We start from the raw sequence: 21,043 nt of genomic DNA on the forward strand, positions 1-21,043 counted from the left end.
TCTTTTTAAGAGTTTTGCCAGACATCAGGGTTCCATGGGCGAATTTGAGCTTGTTCCATTGCACTCTACTGACCTCTGGCCCAGAGTTTAAAGATTGTAAGGTCAGGCAGTGGGAAGCACAAATCACACAGTTGTTGTCTATTTGCAAACAGCATGAAGTTGGGATCATGGGAAAGACTGATTGTCTGAAAATACAGGCTATCACAGGAATCTAAGTTGTAATGTTTATGAGCAGTGTAGAGGAAACATTAGTTTTAAAATATAATATTAAATAAAATTATATTATATTAGTTTAGTTTAATTAGTTGAAACAATGTTTCTGGGGAGTCTAATGGGGAGAATTTTCAGTTGTAATTTTCAATAAATAAAAAAAGAAATATGACTATAATTAAAATAATTACAATAAAAATAATTGTGATCAAATAATTAAACTGTTATGTAAATTTAATAGTAGCATATGTAATGTCAATATGTTATTGTAACATTACTTTAACTATAGTGGTTTCCAAACGGGGGGCGGCGGGGGCCGCAAATTTTTTTTAAACCTGTATATTATTATTACTTTTATTATTATAATTATTATTATATGTATTAAAGCAATCTAACTTGGTTAAAATGCTAAAAACATGCAATCAAGATGTAAACTGAAATCATATTTCTTGTTTTCCTTTCTATTTATTTTTGAAGAACATGCAAGTATTCAAAAATGAATTTTGGTTAATAAATTTGACACTACCTGTTTCTGTTAATAATATAGTTAATACACACTATAGTTATCATTATACTGGGGACATTTGAATATTGTGTTGTACAGTGGGCGGCCTTTTGTGAACATCCGTGATGGTCCCATTGGTCTGTTGAGAGGTCATACGATTTCCTGCCGTCCACTGGTATCAGACTGCATCACTGAGTAAATACACTGGTATTTCTTGCGCGTTGAAGCACATCTTTTGGAGCAGCCCAACAGTTATCACCATTAAATTCATTCTTTAGGATTTAGCTGCTCATTAATCAGGGTTCTTAGTAAATCCACCTCTCAGACAGATGTTGAATTCCTCTGACACTCCCCTGGCAGTTTGGTCGATTATGAAATGGCATCTTTGGGTGGAGATGTGCCTTTTCTTGATTATGATGCTGTTTTCTGACCTTGGAACACTTAAGGATTTGATGGGCCATTTGTTATATAATCTAAAATGTCACTGACGCAATGAGTCACATCTTCTGATGAACTGCTTTTGGGAGTGTGTGTTTGTTGTGACATGGTAGAGGTTTGGTGTGGCCCTCATCTTGAGGGAGGACTTACACAACAAGCCGTGAGGGGGATGAGGAATCCATTACATCCTGCACACTTCCTGTTCACATTAGACTGTCCTCCTACACACATACACAGCTACATGCCCTCAGATTTAATGTTTCCTTTGCTGCTTACGATTTGTTATCAGTAAAAATGTAAATGAGGTGTAACTTCAAAACTGCCGTTCATTATAATTGCATATTTTCATTTTTTTCCACTTACAAAAACATGCTAGATGAGCTAAATATTTTTGCAAGTTTTACAAATGTAGAAATTAACATCAAGCATGCAAAACTTGCACAATATGCACACATTTGGATTTGTGCCGAATGTGAGAGGAGCCCAAGTTTATTTATACAGCTTATTCCCACATGCCAGTAGTTTCAGTTTTGCTTGAAATAATATTGTGTAGACTTGGTGTTTATAATATATTTTGTTTATAATGAATGGCTCATTTTTCATTCCTGTTTCATTCTGAATACTACGGTGGCCGAGAAGTGCAAAGCAAATCACAATTCTGAAAACAAAATAACAAATTACAAATGCAAATGCAAGTCTAAAAAACAAAATAACAATCGTATGCAATAATAACAATTCATACAATACATTTAAACTGAGCTACTTTAATACCATCTCCAAACTTTCTACTACGACTCTGCTGTTCTTCGGCTGGTTCTTCCTGTATACGTTAATTGACAGATGTCTCGTCCAGTCAGCGGTGAGTAATCCCAAACCAATGGCGCTGTCTCAAACTATACCTACCTCTTCCGGTTTGTCTGATTTGTCGTTGTGTTTTCTGACTCATTTTGTTTTTCGAATTTGTCATTGTGTTTTCTGAATTGTTGTTGTGTTTTCTGACTGATAAATTTATAGGATTTTTTGCAGAGTGACAGGAACTAAAATACATTTAGTGTTTATTATATACATGTACACCCTAGTAAAACAGTAATATATTTCAAATACATTTATTTCATACTGAGTATAGTTCAAATCTATTCTGACATATCACTTCTCCTTATGGAGATCACAATTCTGACTTTAAATTATAATTAGACTTTATTTAAAGGGGTCATATGATGCGATTTCAAGTTTTCCTTTCTCTTTGGAGTGTTACAAGCTGATTGTGCATAGATAAGATCCCTGAAGTTGCAAAGACTAAAGTCTCAAAACCAAAGAGATATTCTTTTTACATTTATTTTGAAAGATGACGCTCGTGATTATGGTTAAGCGGCTTTACATTTCCGACGAGTGCTTGCGGTGTTCGGCCAATCACAATGCACTGGGTCAGCTGGCAAATCAGAGCAGACTGCGCTTGTCGGAAGGAGGGACTTTGTAGAAAACGAAGCGTTTGAGAGAGGCGGGGCATAGAGGACCTACAATAATGTACAGTATTTGAAAAATAATGTGTTCTTTGAACATTAAAGCATGTCAACATATTCTGTTACACCAAATACACAAAATAATGATCTTTAAAAAGGCATCATATGACCCCTTTAAAGTACACTTTAAATGCAAGATATTTAAAGTGTACCTAAAGTATACTTGCAATAGTTTCACTTTAGCACAATCAAATATACTTCAGTATATCCTTAGTTGGACTTCAGCAGTACTTCTACACAATTAAAGTGCATTAAGTGCAAAATTAGTTGTTCTAATTTAGCAGACTTTAATTATACCAGTTTAGGATACTAAAAGTACAACTGCAGGGTATTTTTATTAAGTACATATATGTATATAAATGTATTTGTAGTATACTTAGCATGAAATAAATGTATTTGTTTTTTAAGGCACCAATGCAACTTACCATTTTTTTTCTTTTAATAATGCACTTTTGACCCACTGTGACTTCTTTTCCGGAAAATAGTATAGCACCCAGAAATCATCAGTTTCCAAGCTGACACATGAAGGTAATGGTGCACATGCAGTGGCTTGTTTTAAAATCAACTTTGATGATAATTATGTCAATAGGGATCTGAAGTAGGATTCAGAAAACGCACAGAATGTGGACACAGCAAGAGTGTGGCAGTGTTGGTAGGACACATGTTACTGTATTAATTAAGTATTAGGTATAAAGTATTAACACTCCCGTGCAGGAGGCAACAGGAGCGCCTGCTTTCCTCCATCAGAGCGAAGAGCTTGCTGTGTGTGGAATGTGTAAGGCAGTGATGTGAAACAGATGCCTCCTCTGCAGGCTTGATGCTGCACGTGGCCGCTGTCTCTCCAGACGGATGCTGCATAAAACGGAGAAGGTGCGAGCCAAGCAGTTTGGTCCAGCATCTATTAGACTAGACTACCGTGGCATGACTTCGCAGCACGTGTGATCGCAGGCCTTCTGGTGATGATGATGTTGTTGTCACATGTACACACACACACTCGCGCGCTCTTCTACACGGGCCAGTGTGTGTCAGCAGGGACCTTTCCGAGCACAGTTTGAGTGTCTGTAGCGGCCCACGCCCCAGGCCTGCCAGTCCAGGCCCAAATCACAGGGCTGTTAACCGCAGGGAGCTAATTGTAGCACAGCTCCTTGAAACGCTTCCCTTTAATTCTCTCCCTGGTTTCACTCACTCTCTCTCCTCGGATCAAACATAAACAATCGCTGATAAAGCTCGGAAGATCTGGGCCGAGGAGACGAGCCAAGAGAACGTGTGAGAAGTGGAATCTGAATCCGAAAACTTTCCAGAAACTTGAGACTGACATGTTTAGAATGAACCAATTACTCTATAGTTGAGGCATTTGGGGGGCTTTTTAGCCTGTATTTAAGAAAAAGTAATGACAGACAGAAAAGTGAGAGGGTTGGGATTTAAACCAAGCCGGGTTCGAACCCCAATCCCCATGAGCCGATGAATATGGTAATAATTCAGTCCCATAGTATATGGCACCATTCAAAAATTTGGGGTCAGTAAGATTTTTTTTTTTTTTAAAGAAATTAATACTTAATTCATCAAGGATACAATTGACAGTAAAGACATTTATAATGGATTCTTATTTCAAATAAATGCTGTTCTTTTGAACTTTCTATTCAGCAAATAATCCTGAAAAAATATGTTTACACTAAAATATTAAGCAGCAAAAATTTACATTGAAAAAATAAATGCATCTTGAACAGCAAATCAGAATATTAGAATGATTTCTAAAGGATCGTGTGACAATGAAGTCTGACCTCTGCTGAAAACTCAGCTTTGCATCACAGAAATAAATTACATTTTAAAATAAATTCAAATCGAAAACAGTAATTTTTTCAGTCATTATTTTTTTTATAACATATATACAGTCTTGGGGAGCATAAGGGTTGTATTTAAAAAAACATTAAAAAATCTTTCCATCCAAAAACTATTGAATGGTAGTGTATATCAAAATACCATGGGACTATAATTTGCGATACAATCACTGTACAGTGATAGCATCATAAAACAGTGGATTTTGTAAAAGTGGTCATTGGACATGTACTGTAGTGATGTTGATAATTCTTCAGCTGTGCTGGTGTGTTTAAGATATTTGCGGTGGTCTCTGGTCTCCATCTCTAATGATCCTGCCGGCTGTTCTGATGAAGATCTAAACTCTGTAACATCTGGCTAGCACTTTATCATCCCACTGCCCAGTTTCCTTCTGCATGTTTGAGAAGGACTGACCCACAATTACAGGGTTGCCAGATTGCAAATGACCCCCCGCGTATCGTACATAACCTACTGAATGTTGACTTCAGAATGACTGGCTTGGCAACTGTTCCAACAACTACTGTAAATAGCCCATGTCTAGTTTTTCCGTAACATGGTTGGTTACGGTGGAGATTTCTGTGGCCTGGTACAGTCGGTTCACGAGGTTTCCTCACCAGTGACAGGATATTTTCAGACCAAAGTCAAGTTTATTTGTACAGCGCTTTTCACGATACAAATCATTGCAAAGCAACTTTACAGGGCGTGGTAGACGACTAGTAAGGTACGCAGGAGCTAACCCATTAAGGGCCTTATAGGCAAGTAATAATATTTTGTAACTGATACGGAACTTAATAGGTAGCCAGTGCAGAGACTGTAAAATTGGGGTAATATGATCATATTTTCTTGACCTGGTAAGGACTCTAGCCGCTGCATTTTGGACCACCTGTAGCTTGTTTATTGAAGATGCAGGACAACCACCTAGCAGTGCATTACAATAGTCCAGTCTAGAGGTCATGAATGCATGAACTAGCTTTTCTGCATCAGAAACAGGTAACATATTTCGTAACTTGGCAATGTTTCTAAGATGGAAGAATGCTGTTTTTGTAACATGGGAAATATGATTTTCAAAAGACAAGTTGCTATCTAATATAACACCCAGATTTTTGACTGTAGAGGAAGTAACCTGAGAAGTATTTTAATAACGTAAGAGGATTATTCCCATTCTGTTATGCACAGTGTAACAGTGCTTATTTTGTTCATTGGCTAGTACATAAACTTCAAACCACTTATGAGAGTGTTTGAGAGGGTTGATGTGTGGTACAGAAACATTAGACGCTGGAGAGCGGTAATGGCTTTGTGTTTTAACAGCGGTTGAAAAGTGTTGCTGCTAAGCTTGCCAAAACCATTTACAACTGGATAGGATGATTTCCAAATCATCTGATATAAACACTGATGATAAGACACTGATATATACAGATGTGTGCATCACACACACCCGGTCTCCATCTGTCCTGCGTAGTGATAGATTCTACAGGATGGGATTCTTGTTATCTATAAATCTTTTATGCTTTGAACGCAGAGTACAAAGAAGAAATGGGTCTATGATGTTACATAAGCACTTCATAATTTACAATAGTGACAACATTGGCCATCATCGGTAACATTAGTTTGTGCAGCCTCTGTCGTGCATTATCATGACAGAATTTTTTTGTGTCTTTGTGGCCACTAGAAGGCAGTGTGTGATTTGAAATTTCAGGTTAGTGGCTGATCATGAAATCCGAGGTCTTAGTAATGCATGTGCATTAGAGCTCAAAGAAAGCAGCATGTTGTGAGGTTCATATGTCAAATTTATGAGTGTCAATTGACATTTGTATTGATTGACAGTGTTTTTAGTTCCTTTTCTTCTGAAACATGTACAACTAAAATTTGAATTTAGTCTCAATTACACTACCTTTAAGATATTTAAATGTTTTTAGAAGTCTCTTATGCTCACTAAAGCTGCATTTATTTAATCAAAAATACAGTAAAAATTCTGAAGAACAGCATTTATTTGAAATTAAAATGTTTTGTATCATTATTAATGTCTTTACTGATACTTTTAAATTGTCTTCGCTGAATATTTAATTTTTGAATGGTAGAGTCTGTCATACTGATTTTTGCAGTAAACATGCAAATTTAGCTTATATTTGAGGTTAGGTTACTTAACGTTTTAATATTAAGTATTAAACTTAAATGGCTAATTTAAATTTTTTTTTAGAAACTTTTTTACCTTTTTAAAGGTTGTTCCATTTTAAAAGTTTAAAATCTGTAAAAAGTCAAATTTTCCCATGAATTCTGAGTAGTCCTTCACTTTTCCTGTTTCAGATGGAGCAGTTTTCAGATGACGAGCTGGATCACGCTGCAGAGGAGGACAGCGATAAAGAGGACCAGGACCTGGACAAAATGTTTGGAGCATGGCTGGGAGAGCTGGACAAACTGACAAAGGTGATAACCAGTACATTTGTGTAATAATCTCATGGTTGTCAGTGTAGATTAGGTTAGTGGTGTCAATACCCATGAGGCTTTAAGCAGCGTGATGAGTCTGTCAGTCATTCAATTCCGTTTTGTGCAGTGTCCTCATAGATGCATTTCAATTTACTATTAAAGCTTATTTTATTAGTTTGTAATGTTATACATCAAAAGGTATTAAGTATGAATGTCATCACTGATAATCTGTATTTTTCTAAATTAATCAGGTAGTCCTGAAATCCCTCTACAGTGTTATTTACAGTACTGAGTGACACAGCTGAATCTACTGTATATGTGTAGTCTCACCACTCTTTGTTTATCTGTTTTGCTGTCTTTAGAGTCTAGATGACGGGAGACCGGAGAAGGTGCAGAAAGCACCTCTCAGACAAGAGACAAACATGGCCAACATGGCCTACCGCTTCTCCATTTATAACATCAACGGTGAGGCCACATTATACACTCTACATCACAATATATTCGATTATTATCCACAATATTATATTATCATATTCTAATATCATTATAACCTCAGATGGGGGCTATAGATTGCAAAATTATTCATGTAACTGAGGACTGTGCATTTTAAAGTCATTATGACTCCATAAGGATAATTATATATTGTTTTCAATAAAAATGATTATGACTTCATGGAACACAAGGCTCTTGAGACATATGTTCAGTAAATATTTGACATGCTTAAAGCTGATTTGTTTACACTTGTTTGTGTGTGTACATTTGTTTCCTCACAGAGGCTCTGAACCAGAGTGACGCAGTGGATCTGGATGCTCTGATGGCGGACCTCTGCTCCATCGAGCAGGAGCTCAGCACCATCGGTAAGCCTAGCAGCACTTCCTCTCGCCTTGGCCTGACAGGGGACACCAAAGTTCGTCAGAAGCCCCCGGCTGGACGCAGTCACAGCACCAAGCACACGGGCAGCAGCAGTGGAGGGGCGAGCAGCAGTGGCGGCAGCACCAGCAGCAGTACCCGCGCCTCCCCTGCCTCTACCGTCAGGGTGGGCAGCTCCAGCAGCAGACCCCCGCTGGCATCCAACTTCTCTCTGGATGACATCACAGCCCAGCTGGAAAAAGCCTCCCAAAGCATGGATGAAACAGCCAGGCAGAGCTCCACGTCCTTTAGCTCTACAGTCTCAGCACCGTACTCTTCCTCCACCATGCGGCGGCCGACCTCTCATCATCATCATCGCAGGACGGGGTCAGTGGGTACAGTCACCGAGCATGAGGTGCGGTCCTTTGTCCATTCCTCTCGCTCTAGCATTAACTCGGCCTCTGCATCCAGCATGGACTCGCTAGACATTGAAAAACCCAAGTCTGATCAGGACGGGTTGCAGGACGGACAGGACCAGCCGAGTTCAGAGGTAAACAGTGCTTTGTATTGTTGTTATCTCATATTATCCGACATCTTGGATGGATTTTTTTTGACCAAGCTTGAAGTAATGCATTATCTTTGAAGGGCACATACAACATGCCTTAGAGTTTGTCTAAAAAAAAAAAGAGATTTTATAAGGCCATGGGTCTCAACCAGGGGGCCAGGGCCCGATAGGGGCTTTGAGCAAACTTCCAAGATGGCCTTTACGTTACTTAAAATAATTTGAAATAAGACAAAACAAGCATTAAAGGGTTAGTTCACCCCAAAATGAAAATTCTGTCATTAATTACTCACCTTCATGTCGTTCCAAACCCGTAAGACCTCTAGATGTTCATCTTCGGAACACAAATTAAGATATTTTTGATGAAATCTGAGAGCTTTCTGACCCTCCATAGACACCAACGCAACTGAAATGTTCCCAGACCCAGAAACGTAGTAAGGACATCGGTAAAACAGTCCATGTGACGTCAGTGGCTCAACTTCTATTTTGCGAAGCTACGAGAATACTTTTTGTGTGCACAGAAAACAAAAATAACAACTTTATTCAACAATTCTTCTCCCCCAAGTGACCATCTTCTGCCATTTTGGAGTGTACCACGACGCATGTGCGCGCTTTCTCCTTAACATAAACAACGCTGTTTACATTGATATCGTTCCGGAGAAAGTGTGCGCATGTGTTTTCAGTTGTGTTGCTGTCTATGCAGCTGTCCGATTTCATGAAAAATATCTTAATTTGTGTTCCGAAGATGAGCGGAGGTTTGGAACGACATGAGGGTGACTAATTAAGGACAGAATTTTCATTTTGGGGTAAACTAACCCTTTAAAACAAAACCAAACAACTAAAAATCAAGATATTTCTTATTTTAATTCACCTCTTCAACAATAGTTTTTTTTTTCTTTTTAATTCCTTTGAGGAACCTGGGGTTTGGAAAACCTATATATGTACCAATGTACCTTTGTGTGATTTCTAGACATAGAAGAATAAATTCTTATTTTATTAAACCTCAAGGTCCCACTTTAGATTAAGTGGCCTTGTACTTACATCAAAAAATAAGTACAATGTATTGTGTTCATATTGTATTGCAAAACACTTTTGCTGCCATTGAGGCGGGATACGGGTAAGGTTAGACACAGTTTTGGTGGTATGAGTAGGTTTAAGGGTGGGTAAAGGTGAAAGGGATGGGTCAACAGTGTAATTATAAATGTAACTACAGAAATTAATTACAGATGTAATTGCCGGTATTTTTTTTAAATATAAGTGCAATGAAAAAACATGTACACAGTAAGTGCATTGTATCAAATGATTAATTTAAATGTAAGTGCATAGTAGTTAAGGCCACTTAACATAAAGTGGGACCGAAAGGGTGAGAAAATGTTTTTAAAAATCCTTACATTTAATCCAGTAAATGATGGAAAGCTTGTCATGGGGCCTTTGAATATCATTGTGTTCAGTGGGGTGCCTGTTGGAACAGCCTTCAGGTCTAAAGCGCTTAAAATGTTGCCAATGTAGACAGCTCCCTCGGTTTTGGAACAGAACCTAGTCAGTTCATCAGGCCTTTAGCAGAGCAGATTAAGCATTAAGCTGAGCATTGCTTCTGTCCCTGAGTGAAAGGCCGAATAAAAGCAGCTTTTACCCTTACTTCAGACTTAATTACACAGACAAGTGATTTTGCTATAGTTTGGATTATATTTAGTTGTTGTATTGAGTTGGATCTAACCCAAATATTTAATGGTTAAACTTTCAACCCATTGTGGGTACAGTTAAACAAATGCAGATTTCTTAAATGCATCAGTTATTAGTTACATTTTCTTTCTTAAATGAATCGAAGGCCGTCATGAATCATGTGCGTGACAGTCACAGACCATTTCTTTTACTTAAGGCTTTTCGCATTGCCCCCAAACACCAACTTGTTGGGTTTTGTTATATTAGTATGTTAACCGTGTTGGTTAATGTGAACCAGCCTGCTAATGGAATGAATTTGTGGTCACAGATGAAATGATTTAAGAAGGCACACAGACCACTGCTATTTAAAGCTTTCAGCATGCTTCCTTCTATTGTTCAGAGGAATAATCTTACAGGGCAGATTGTTGCGGAGGGATTTCGCTAATCTATCCTATCCCACGGATCTTTACTGATAAACATGATTCACCTACAGATGATTGATGATAGATAAACACCTCTAATTAAATGACAGCGACCACACATGTGCGATTAAAAACAAAACATGATCATTACTGATTATCCTTGGAAATCACACTAGTAAGGTCTTTAAAAGTGCCATTTAAAAATTATTTGAGCCATTTGAAATGTGAAATTGAACAGTTTTGGATAGGACATTTTTAGGACATCTTTTTAGTTTCAGTGATTATTGCTCACAATTTTCCCCTGTGCTTTCACACTATGAAAAATCATTAATGTTTATTAATCAAAGCACTAATGACTCTTGTTTCTCCTCTCTCTGCACAAAGCACTCGTATCTGGACAGGGAGACCTCTCTCATTCTGAAAAGCATTGCAGGAAAGCCCTCTCACTTGCTGACCAAGGTGACGCCCTCTTTCCACCTCTGGATGCATTGAGTTTCTCCTAGTGGCTTCCTAACCCCTCTGTGCATGCCAGCATGATCCATTTTTCTTTCATTATGTGTCTTGGTATTAGACATAATGAAGCTCTTCTAATGAAATACAGCTTTGTATAATTCCTCTAACCTTGTTCCTTATACCTCAGTATTTTTTTGGTTAATTCATACTGACCTTTACCATCTCCCCACCTCCTGCGTCATGCTGATTCCTCGTCTGTAGCCAGTCAATTCAATATATCAAAGGACATCAGAAGTATCAGAATATATGGTTGACGCAGAGCGTTGTGCATGGATACTTCACATCACCTACAATGTTTGTGTTCCATAACAAAACAGGAATGTACAGGCCTCTATTAACTCAAACTCTCAATTTATGTATTGTTGATGTAGTTATAGTGCACTACATTTTAGGTCCTGTTTACACCAAGTCTGACAGGTAACCAACACAATTGATAAATTAATCATGAACCTTCAAACGAGAGGTCAGAGTTGGTGTAAAGCGGTTCATGGAGATGCATTGTTTTAATTTTGAAATCTTGTCCTGCATGTTCTTCTTGGTGTGAATAACCCCATTTTTCATCATTTATTTTGGTATTTACTTTTGCGTACAATCAAAATAATTGGTGAGAGAAAATTCCATGAGATGGGAATAAAAATTGTATTTTAATGCTTTTGCATTAACACAAATCCTTAATGAGAGAATGTTATAGTTTTGTAAGCGAAACACAAATATTCTTGGAGGAATGCAAAAGCATTGCAATAAAATGTTTCTTCTCATCTCATATTGTTTTCATCGCCATGTTCCCTCAGGGGCTCTGTAGCATATGAGACGTCCACTTAAAAACGAATTGTTTTGCACTATGACTATTGACTTAAAATATGCCTGAAGAGCATGTTCATGCATGTTTTAATTGCATTTTGAGTTTGGTTTTGGCAGCTCTTCAGGACCGCATGTCCCAATCAAATCATTAAATATGTAGGAAGATATGTAAAGGATTTCGGGGAGCTCATTCCGTTTAGAGGTTAAACATTTGGACATTTGAGTTCAACAGAACAATATTAAACTTGTCATATTAGAACACGAAGTTGAAAACTGGACATGGATTATTTGTAATTGCCATTAGATGAATTTCATTGCTTGTTATTATGTAAGGAAACTTAGTTTCGTCACTGCTTATGTAACACAACATCTGTGATAATGACTGTAAGTGATGACTGTATGCTCCCTCCGGGTTTGTATGTACCTGTTCATTAGAGAGGTGCAGCCCCAGATCGGTTAGCTGTGGACAGGTGGCAGACGGACCCGCAAGGTACCGAGTGACATAATGATCAGCCCAACAGATGGATTCTAGGAAGCGATCAAGTTTCACCAGAAACAGCAGGCTGCAGTCCCACACAAAAGTCTTTTGCTTCCTCACAGACAATTGTCCGCCACATTCAACCAGTGTTTGTTTTCTCTTTTTTTTTTTGAGGACTTTCATACACAACAAAAACAGTTTAACATCAAACCTCCGTTAAACTGTTTAGGATTAGTCTTAAGCTTTCTTCGCACTGGTCAGCTCATCTTGTTAAACTCTACTGTGGCCTATAGACCAACAGTAGCCGGACCAGTGCCCCAGACCCAAATTCAGAGTGTGTTAAATCCAACACAGTCTTATGGCAATTTATAACTAATTTACATTTCGACCAATTTTTGTCAAATTTGGAAATATACGCAGTTTCATTCATTTTCATGTGATCTGCATATGTTCGATGGACAGTTATGTTTAAGCATGGAACTTCATGCTTTCTTTATTTCTAAAGTAGTAAAAATTCATACAAAATCAGGATTTTATAAAATAGTTCCATTTTCTTGTGAAATTGGGTTGGTTAAACCATTTACCGGAGATCTCAGATTTAGTACAGTAGCAGTCTAGTTTTAGTAACTCTAAATGCATCTGTTGAAAATCTCTTTAAGTTGCATTGTCACTCCTTGTGTTGTTCTTTGCTGTTTTGCTTTGGACACTGTCTAAAGTGCGAGTCACTTGTGTTGTGGCGGCATTAGCAAGGCTTGGAGTCGGTTGAGGGGATCTGATTGGTTGGAGGAGTTGAGTGAACGTGCCAGTAATCCACTTTACACTCGGGAGGTTTCATCACCTAGATTTTCATTCCTTATTCTGGCACTGTCTGTTCATCACTGCCCTTGTGCGCTACACTTTAGCATACTTTTGAAAAAAGTACTTATTACGGATATAATATACTTCAAAAGTATATACATAAGTGTGAACTGAATGTAATGTTTTGGACACTTAATTGCATGTTAACTACAATTAAATGAAAAAGATTCTAAATTTACATTTTTATAAAATATAAGTACATTTATATTATATTAAATTAGTTGAACTTGGGTCCTACAAAAACGGTACTCATAAAGTCTATGTTATATAATATATGTAATTACATAATTTCTCCTATAATCTTTTAAATTAATAATTAATTTATAGTGTATTATTATTATTATTACTATTATTAATAAATATGACGTATTTATGGTAAAATAACATTTTTATTGAAACTTATATTACATGTATTTAAATATATTTGTAATGAAGTTGACAGTTCTCATTCAGTACAATACATCATTTCATTTCTTTTTTTTAATAATCAGTTCTGGTACACTTAATGGAATAGTTTTAAATTATCCTTCAGTAAACAAGCATCACTGTCTTGTGAAAATGTGTTCAGATTATTTGTGACTCACCACTAGCGTATATATGCTGATGTTCATAATGTCTGTGAGGTCATGACACCTACAGCTCCTGGGTTCATGTCTCTCGTCATACTCCCACTCTCCACTTTTATTTGAGTCACTGATAACCGTAACTCTGCCCCGAGGGCACACACCTGCTCACAGAGATGTCTTTCTCTCTCCTCTCCCTACGCAAGCTGCGCTGGCTCTCCTAATTTCCCCAAAACCTTGGATGCTGTACAAGCCCTGATTTCTCAGCGATATAGATAATTGTAGTTTCTGCAGCCAGGTGGTTTGTGATGTAGAATTACGGGTCAGGAGAACAGCTGCTGGGCAGTTTCTGCTGCTGCTTATCTGCTTTATTTTTGGTTTCTCTGTTGGTTTTAGCCAGGGTTTAATTTCTTTTTTTTTCTTCTTTTTTTTTAGACAGTGGGTCGTTTAGTTTTGACATTGAGGACTTGAAATAGTATCTGGATTCTGATCTTCAGATGAGGCTATTCTTATTGAAGACATGCCTCTTTTTAATATGTGTGTTTCTGTGTCAGCTATGTCCCATTTCCACATGCTGTCTATGAGTCGTGAGCTTACACCACTTTTTTAATCATCACTTTAGTCAAAATAGACAAATAAATAGTCAAAATCAATAGTTTTTTATTATTTAAATGTTCATCCAATTACTTATGAAATGGTTAGTTCACCCAAAAATGAAAGTGAAAAATGGCTTACTCACCATAATTGAATTGTCATGGACTGGCCATCCGTTCAGGGCGTCCCCCGCCTCTGGCCCAAAACTGTTGGGATAGGCTCCAGCCCTCCACGACCCTATAGAGAATAAAGCAGTTTGGGAAATGGATGTATTTACTCACCACAATGTTGTTCCAAACCCATAAAACTGTTTGATCATCAAATCAGATTTTTAATGAAACCTGAGAGACTTCTGTTCCTCTATTGAAAGTCTGTTCCACCAAAACTCTAAAATTCAAAAAGCTCATAAAGACATTGTAAAAGAATGAGGTTTGTTCTTTCTCATCAAGTGCAATTGAACTTACAATTACTGTATTCGATGTACTTTATATATGTGCATTGATCAATGTTTATATGTGAATAAAGGCTTCAATTAAATCATAAAAGCAATCATGTCAGAAGACTGTGATTAAACCGCTCCGTTCATATGGATTACTTTTACTATTCGAAATTTCAGTGAAATAGACTTCCAGTGGAGGGATAGAAATCTTTAAATCTGATAAATAGAAGCAAGAATAAATGCATGGCTCTGAATATAAATATTATTCCATTTGCATGTTATTGTTACTATAGCTGATGTGCTGGGCATTAGTCAGGCGAGGATGTGTACTGTTAAGAGGCTTGAGCTGTAATTCCCTCACTTGCCATTTTGTTAGTTAAAATGAGAAGGCATGTGTGTCCAGATTTTAGGATGATTCTGTAGCTACAGTCCATTTTTCTGTGCCCTTTTGTGGCTGTTTTCTGGTGTATTTGTGTGTTATTCACTGCAGTGTGAGAGGATAATACACTGTGATTCGGCACAATTCCAAACCCAGACTAAAGCAATTGCACACAAATACACACACAGAAACAGGGATGGGGAGGGCTTGATGGAAGTCTATCTGACAGTAAAAGGGGAGGGATCATCTCTTTGTTTTAGAGAGAGAGAGAGAGAGAGATTAGCCAGTAGACGAGAGGTAGTAGAGTGTAGCCAGTTCTGCCCATCCTCCACCTTGTAGTAGATGCATTTTACGCTCTTGGGCAGAGGAGCTTCTCTCTGGGAATCATTTATGCTGTTGGAGGGGTATTCCAGTCATTTGTTCTTCAGTTATCTCACAGCTTCCTGACCATTACGGATTTACATGGACATTAAACTGCTCTGAGCATGGATCTGCACACCTCAGCGATGGCCAGAACAGTCACGAATAGACATGGACCAGCTTCAGACTTGCTACAATGGGATATTTTTCTATTCAACTGGACCTATAATTCTAAATGTGACTATTGAAAAGCAGCTTTCTGTAATCTGTTGAGGCGAATCTGTATTAGGGATTGCAAAAGGGCTACCAAAATCAAATGGGGCGAATGCCAGGAGAAGAGCGTTCAGATTGTGTTTACAGACATATGTCATAGTACTGCTTGTTTTTAAGCTTTTTACCTTCCTCTTTATTTTTTTGCACCAAAGCTTTAATTGTTCTTCAAGGTCAAAATAATCCTTTTTACAATGGCTTCTTGCTGGAAAAGCCAGGTAAATGTGAGGGCTGTGCACTCTGGGTCTTATAGATCATCAAATGTCCAAATGTTTAACCATAAAAAATTGGTTTCTCCAAGCAATAATTAACGTTACAATAATTCAGAATGTATTTCCATGTGGTGACTGTGTTTGTATGTGTACTGTATATTTAGGAGGAACAAGCTGCCAAACAAAAAGCTGAGAAGATCAGAGTAGCTCTGGAGAAGATAAAGGAAGCGCAGGTTAAAAAGGTGAGATGATCAGCAGTTTTTTTTTTGTTTAGATGTAAACTTATCTTAACTGAACATGTGACGCAAACCTGGTCACATATGTTTACTGCTTATACATCTGTGCTGTACAGTAGTTTTCAGATGACACCTTCAGCATGTGCAATGTGGTGTAGTGTAGAAGCGGGTCATTGCAGCACACTTACATGGCTGAATCAGGCCCCCGTGGGACCTGGGAAATGATTTTATAGCACATTTTCACAGAATGTTTAGTGTAATTTGGCTTTGGAAGAGCTGTGTTGCCTCTAATAGAGATTGACCGTTATTCAGTTGACCAATAAGTTTGCTGTTATTAACACATTCTACTTTGGTTAATGGTTCTTTAATAATAATAATAATAATATTTGTTAGTATTATCATTGTTGTTAATAAAATATTAATAATAAATTTTTTTGGTGTTTTCTAATAATTATTCGAAAAGGTGAGACCTTTTTTCACACTTTCTACTTAGCATTTCTTTCATAATAAAAACAATAATAATATATTTTTAATAATAATTATTATTATTATGTATTTTTATTATTACTTGTATTAGTATTATTATGTATTATGTTTTATTGTTGTTTTCTAATAAAACAATAAGCCCTGTAAATCCATGGTTTGCTGTGATTATTTTATTATTTGTTAGGCACGATGCAGAGTGTTAGACGTTCTAAAATCACTGTAAACCACAACTTCATGGGGCTTATGGTTACTACATATACCTGACAAGGGTTCATAAAATGAACACACCGCAACAACAAAATAATAATACTGATACTACTGCTAATAATAATTTATTTATGATAAATAACAGTGCTTCTCCCGGGCAATGTAATTCAGGTGTGTGTTTATAGGTTATTTTACAATGGCTTAAAATAATTATTGGTAACACTTTAGGGATCAATTCTCACTATTAACTATTTGCTTATTAGCATGCATATTACTAGCATATTGGCTGTTTATTAGTACTTAAACACATATTAATTGCCTTATTCTGCATGACCCCCCTATACCTAAACTTAACAACTACCTTACTAACTATTAATAAGCAGCAAACTAGGAGTTTGAGGCAGAAGTTGTAGTTAATAGTTAATAGTGGGAATGATTCCCCAATCCAAAGTGTGACCTATTTATTTAGTTACTGTCCATAAAATAAATAAAATGAATATTATTAATAATTTCGTCATGTCATTTATCTGATACTATAATAAATAATAAGTATTGGTGTTTGTCTTTAAAAATAATACTGATCTCTAGACTCACTAGAATTTATTTCATGTTTCAGTCTATGTTGGCAAGTATAAATGTATATAAGTAGATATACGTACAGTTATAGATTGATGTCCTGTATCAGGACTTCCTGAGGTTTCTGTGTTGTTATCTGAGGAGGTGAAACAGGGCTGTGTTGATACAAACAGCCAAAGACCGGATGATCAAGACAACTTAAACACATTGAAGGGATTAGCTGTGTGTGTGTGTGTGTGTGTGTGTGTGTGTGTGTGTGTGTGTGTGTGCGCACGTGTGCCCGCGTGCCCTTACTCTCCCTCGGCGTCTGTTCTCTGAATATGTGTGTGTGGGTCAGCAGCCCTGATGGAATGTTTTCTGGGTCAGGTCACTGTCACAGTACACAAACTGAGCTTGTGTCTCTTTAAATGCTGCTCAGAAATCACTCTTGAAGTCAAATCGCTGTAAATGTGCTCTTAAAATCCACAGTTAATCTGGAATGAGCAGACAGTAACAAGCTGCTGGGTTTATGGCAGTGCTCAGGGAGTAAGTCATCGCCTTGTGTTCTGAGATATTTATCTCCCTAATTAAGATCGGATAAATTAATACATTTCTGTTAAATATATATGTGGATATTTTTGAGCAATGGTGGAAATTCATTGTTGAATTAGTGCGTGTAACTAACAGTTAGAAAGAACTGATTGTTAGAAAGAAATCTAATTTCGCATCTAATCGAGGTATCGACATACATTATGTGTCTTGGAGTAGATTAGAGTAGATAGTAGATGTGTAAATTCTGGTATTTTCACTGGCCTTTGACCATTCGTATGGTAAAATGTAGGTCAGTGTGTAATGTCTTAGAGAGGGAGGGGATTCCTATTGGTTTATATGTTTACAGGCTTTTTGATGTTGCTGGGAGATTTTTCTTATTAAAATGGGGATATGGATGTGGAAGGGCTATTTCATTTAATCTTGTTTGTGAGCAGTTGATGTTGTTGCTGTTTTACTCGGAGCTGAGGTGAATTTTTGCCTGGAGTGCTCTCAGAAGGCCTAACCCCCCAATAAAATGGCACAAAACACAGGTCACGATGTAACCCACTGATGAGAGAGACATTTTTGCAAGCACCAACCAAGTGATGTACAAACATATGTAACTTTTTGTCATGTCCTGTCTCTCCCCTCAGTTGGTTATCCGAGTGCACCTATCAGATGAAAGCTCAAAGACTGTGATGGTGGATGAGAGACAGACGGTGCGTCAAGTGCTGGACAGCCTGCTGGACAAATCCCACTGCGGTTATAGCCTGGACTGGTCTCTGGTGGAAATCATCACTGAACTTCAGACGGGTAAGAGCCAGAAGACTGTCTGATTGTAGCTTGTTCTGGCCAAGAACTGCACAGTAATTGACATGAAAATGGACCAATCACGGGATGTTTCTAGGTAAATCTGGATTTGGTCCCACAGTAATAGACCAACATGCAACAAACTGGTGCAAATAGTGTCAAAAAAATCTCTGAATGGTTTTACAGGCAACACCAAAGTAATTAGCAGAAAAGTTGGAGTAAGTAAGGTTTTTTTCAAAAGAAATGAATACTTTAAATCAGCAAAGGTGCATTAAATTGATCAGTAAAGGCATTTATAATGTTACAAAATATTTCTGTTTCAAGTAAATACTGTTCTTTTGAACTTTTATATTCATTAAAAATTGTTGGAAAAAATACGCTAAAATATTTAGCACAACTGTTTTCAACATTCATAATTACAAATGTTTCTTGAACATCAAATCAGCATATTAGAATGATTTCTGAAGGATCATGTGACACTGAAGACTGGAGCAATGATGCTGAAAATTAAACTAAAAACTAAAAAAATTATAAACTAAAATTTTTTTACAGACCCCACATTTTTGAATGGTAGTGTTGTTCATAGTTTCCATTTAAAAGCAATAATTACTGATTATTTAACCAACACAATTCTTCAAACAAAGCAGAATACACAGGTGTGCATGAAGATATCATGATTAATTCTAATTTGGTGCTAATTGCTAACAAAACAAAAGGTTTTGGGTAGGATTAGGGATGTAGAATATAGTCATGCAGAATATGTGCTTTATAAGTACTAATAAACAGCCAATTTGTTAAGAATATGCATGCACATTTGGTCTCGTACTGTATCGCGTACCTTGTCAGTGTCGTGCGCTTTGCTTGGCCATTTGCTGTGATAAACAGGAAAGTGTGTCCAGCTGAATTCAATTTGAGTTTTGTTAAACGAATAAAAAAGAAGCTTAGTTTACCGCGGAAGCGGTCGTGTGAAGACCGAAGAGTGTAAAGACCATCGACTCTACCGTGCGACTCCACCGGGCAGGACACCAGCAAAGGATAAGTATCGCTTTTTATTTCTCCTCTTTCCTACTACTTGTTTCACTTCTGTTTCAGTTTTTTATAACCATTTCTTACTATGTGTCAGTAAGTTGTTGTTATTTTAGCATGTGTGTTTGCCTCAGTGTTATTTTTTTAGGATTACTGATGAACTAATGTACTTTGATTTGTATTAGTTATCTATTTTAGTTGACTAAAAGTAAAGTAAAGCATGCTAATAAGCAACTAGTTAATAGTGAGAAACTTTTAAATATCATCTCTTTAAATATCATTTGTATATTGTAAACATAATTGTTTCCCGTTAGACTTACAAAAACCAGTGCGTCATCGAAGACGTGGTCTGGCAGGAAGTGCACATTCAGCGGTGGCACTTGAGTACATATGATAATAGACTATTCCTTCACGGACTAGTCTAAAGTATTCAGTTGAGACCGAAGTATCCAAAGAGAGATTGAATCAATAAAGAAAAATGAAAAAAGGGATTAAAATCATGTTGTCAGGCTTTCCCCAGATGAAGCACAACAAAAGCTGGATGATAATGCACATCTTTTTCATTTTCCGCTGGTCTTCAAACCATAACAGCAGTCCTATTTGATTTATTTGATCACTGCAGATTAGCAACGAGTATAGATTAGCAAAGTCTATGTCTGAAATCCCAATAGGATTATCCCATACAATCATGTGCAGTCTGAGCGAGGATAGCCCTAGAGACTAGGTAAATATTACTATAACCGCTTCCACCAATTCCATAATAGTAAGACTGTAAGTCTACTGAGAATACATTTTAACATATAATTTGAATATATTTTATTTTATTTTAAAATGTAATTTATTCCTGTGATGGCAAAGCTGAATTTTCAGCATCATTACTTCAGTCTTCAGTGTCACATGATCCTTCAGAAATCATTCTAATATGCTGCTCAAGTAACAATTCTTATTATTATCTATGTTGTGCTGCTTAAAATTTCTGTGAAAACAATGACACATCTTTTTTTTTCTGGATTCTTTAACGAATAGAAAGTTCAAAAGAACAGCGTTTGACATGGTAAATAAAATATTTTTGTAGCTTTTTAACAATTGAGTACATCTTTGCGTACAAAAGTATTAATTTCTTTGACCCCAAACTTTTGAACAGTAGTCTAACTTTGCATGTTAACAGAGGTAATACAGTATTATAGTCTGTTAGACTATACTTTTATTTGTATGTATTTTCAGCCCCATAGACTTCTATTTTAAGTTCATTACTATAAGCATTTTTGGTTTGTTTTTATGGTTTGAAAGACAAATC

The 21,043-nt window shown here is 36.9% G+C and overlaps 1 protein-coding gene across 1 annotated transcript in view; it reads left to right on the plus strand.

Moving 5' to 3' along the window:
* The window catches only part of LOC107738113 (ras-associated and pleckstrin homology domains-containing protein 1-like), a 46,555-nt gene that overhangs the window by 16,143 nt on the left and 9,369 nt on the right, over positions 1–21,043 (plus strand). The window contains exons 2-7 of the mRNA XM_016549802.1: positions 6,814–6,933; positions 7,296–7,398; positions 7,707–8,332; positions 10,813–10,887; positions 16,060–16,137; positions 18,564–18,723. Coding sequence (XP_016405288.1) covers positions 6,814–6,933; positions 7,296–7,398; positions 7,707–8,332; positions 10,813–10,887; positions 16,060–16,137; positions 18,564–18,723 — 1,162 coding nt within the window. The remainder of the gene's footprint in view (positions 1–6,813; positions 6,934–7,295; positions 7,399–7,706; positions 8,333–10,812; positions 10,888–16,059; positions 16,138–18,563; positions 18,724–21,043) is intronic.

This window comes from Sinocyclocheilus rhinocerous, unplaced genomic scaffold, assembly GCF_001515625.1.
Source record: "Sinocyclocheilus rhinocerous isolate Xijiao unplaced genomic scaffold, SAMN03320098_v1.1 scaffold1365, whole genome shotgun sequence".
Classification (NCBI taxonomy): domain Eukaryota; kingdom Metazoa; phylum Chordata; class Actinopteri; order Cypriniformes; family Cyprinidae; genus Sinocyclocheilus; species Sinocyclocheilus rhinocerous.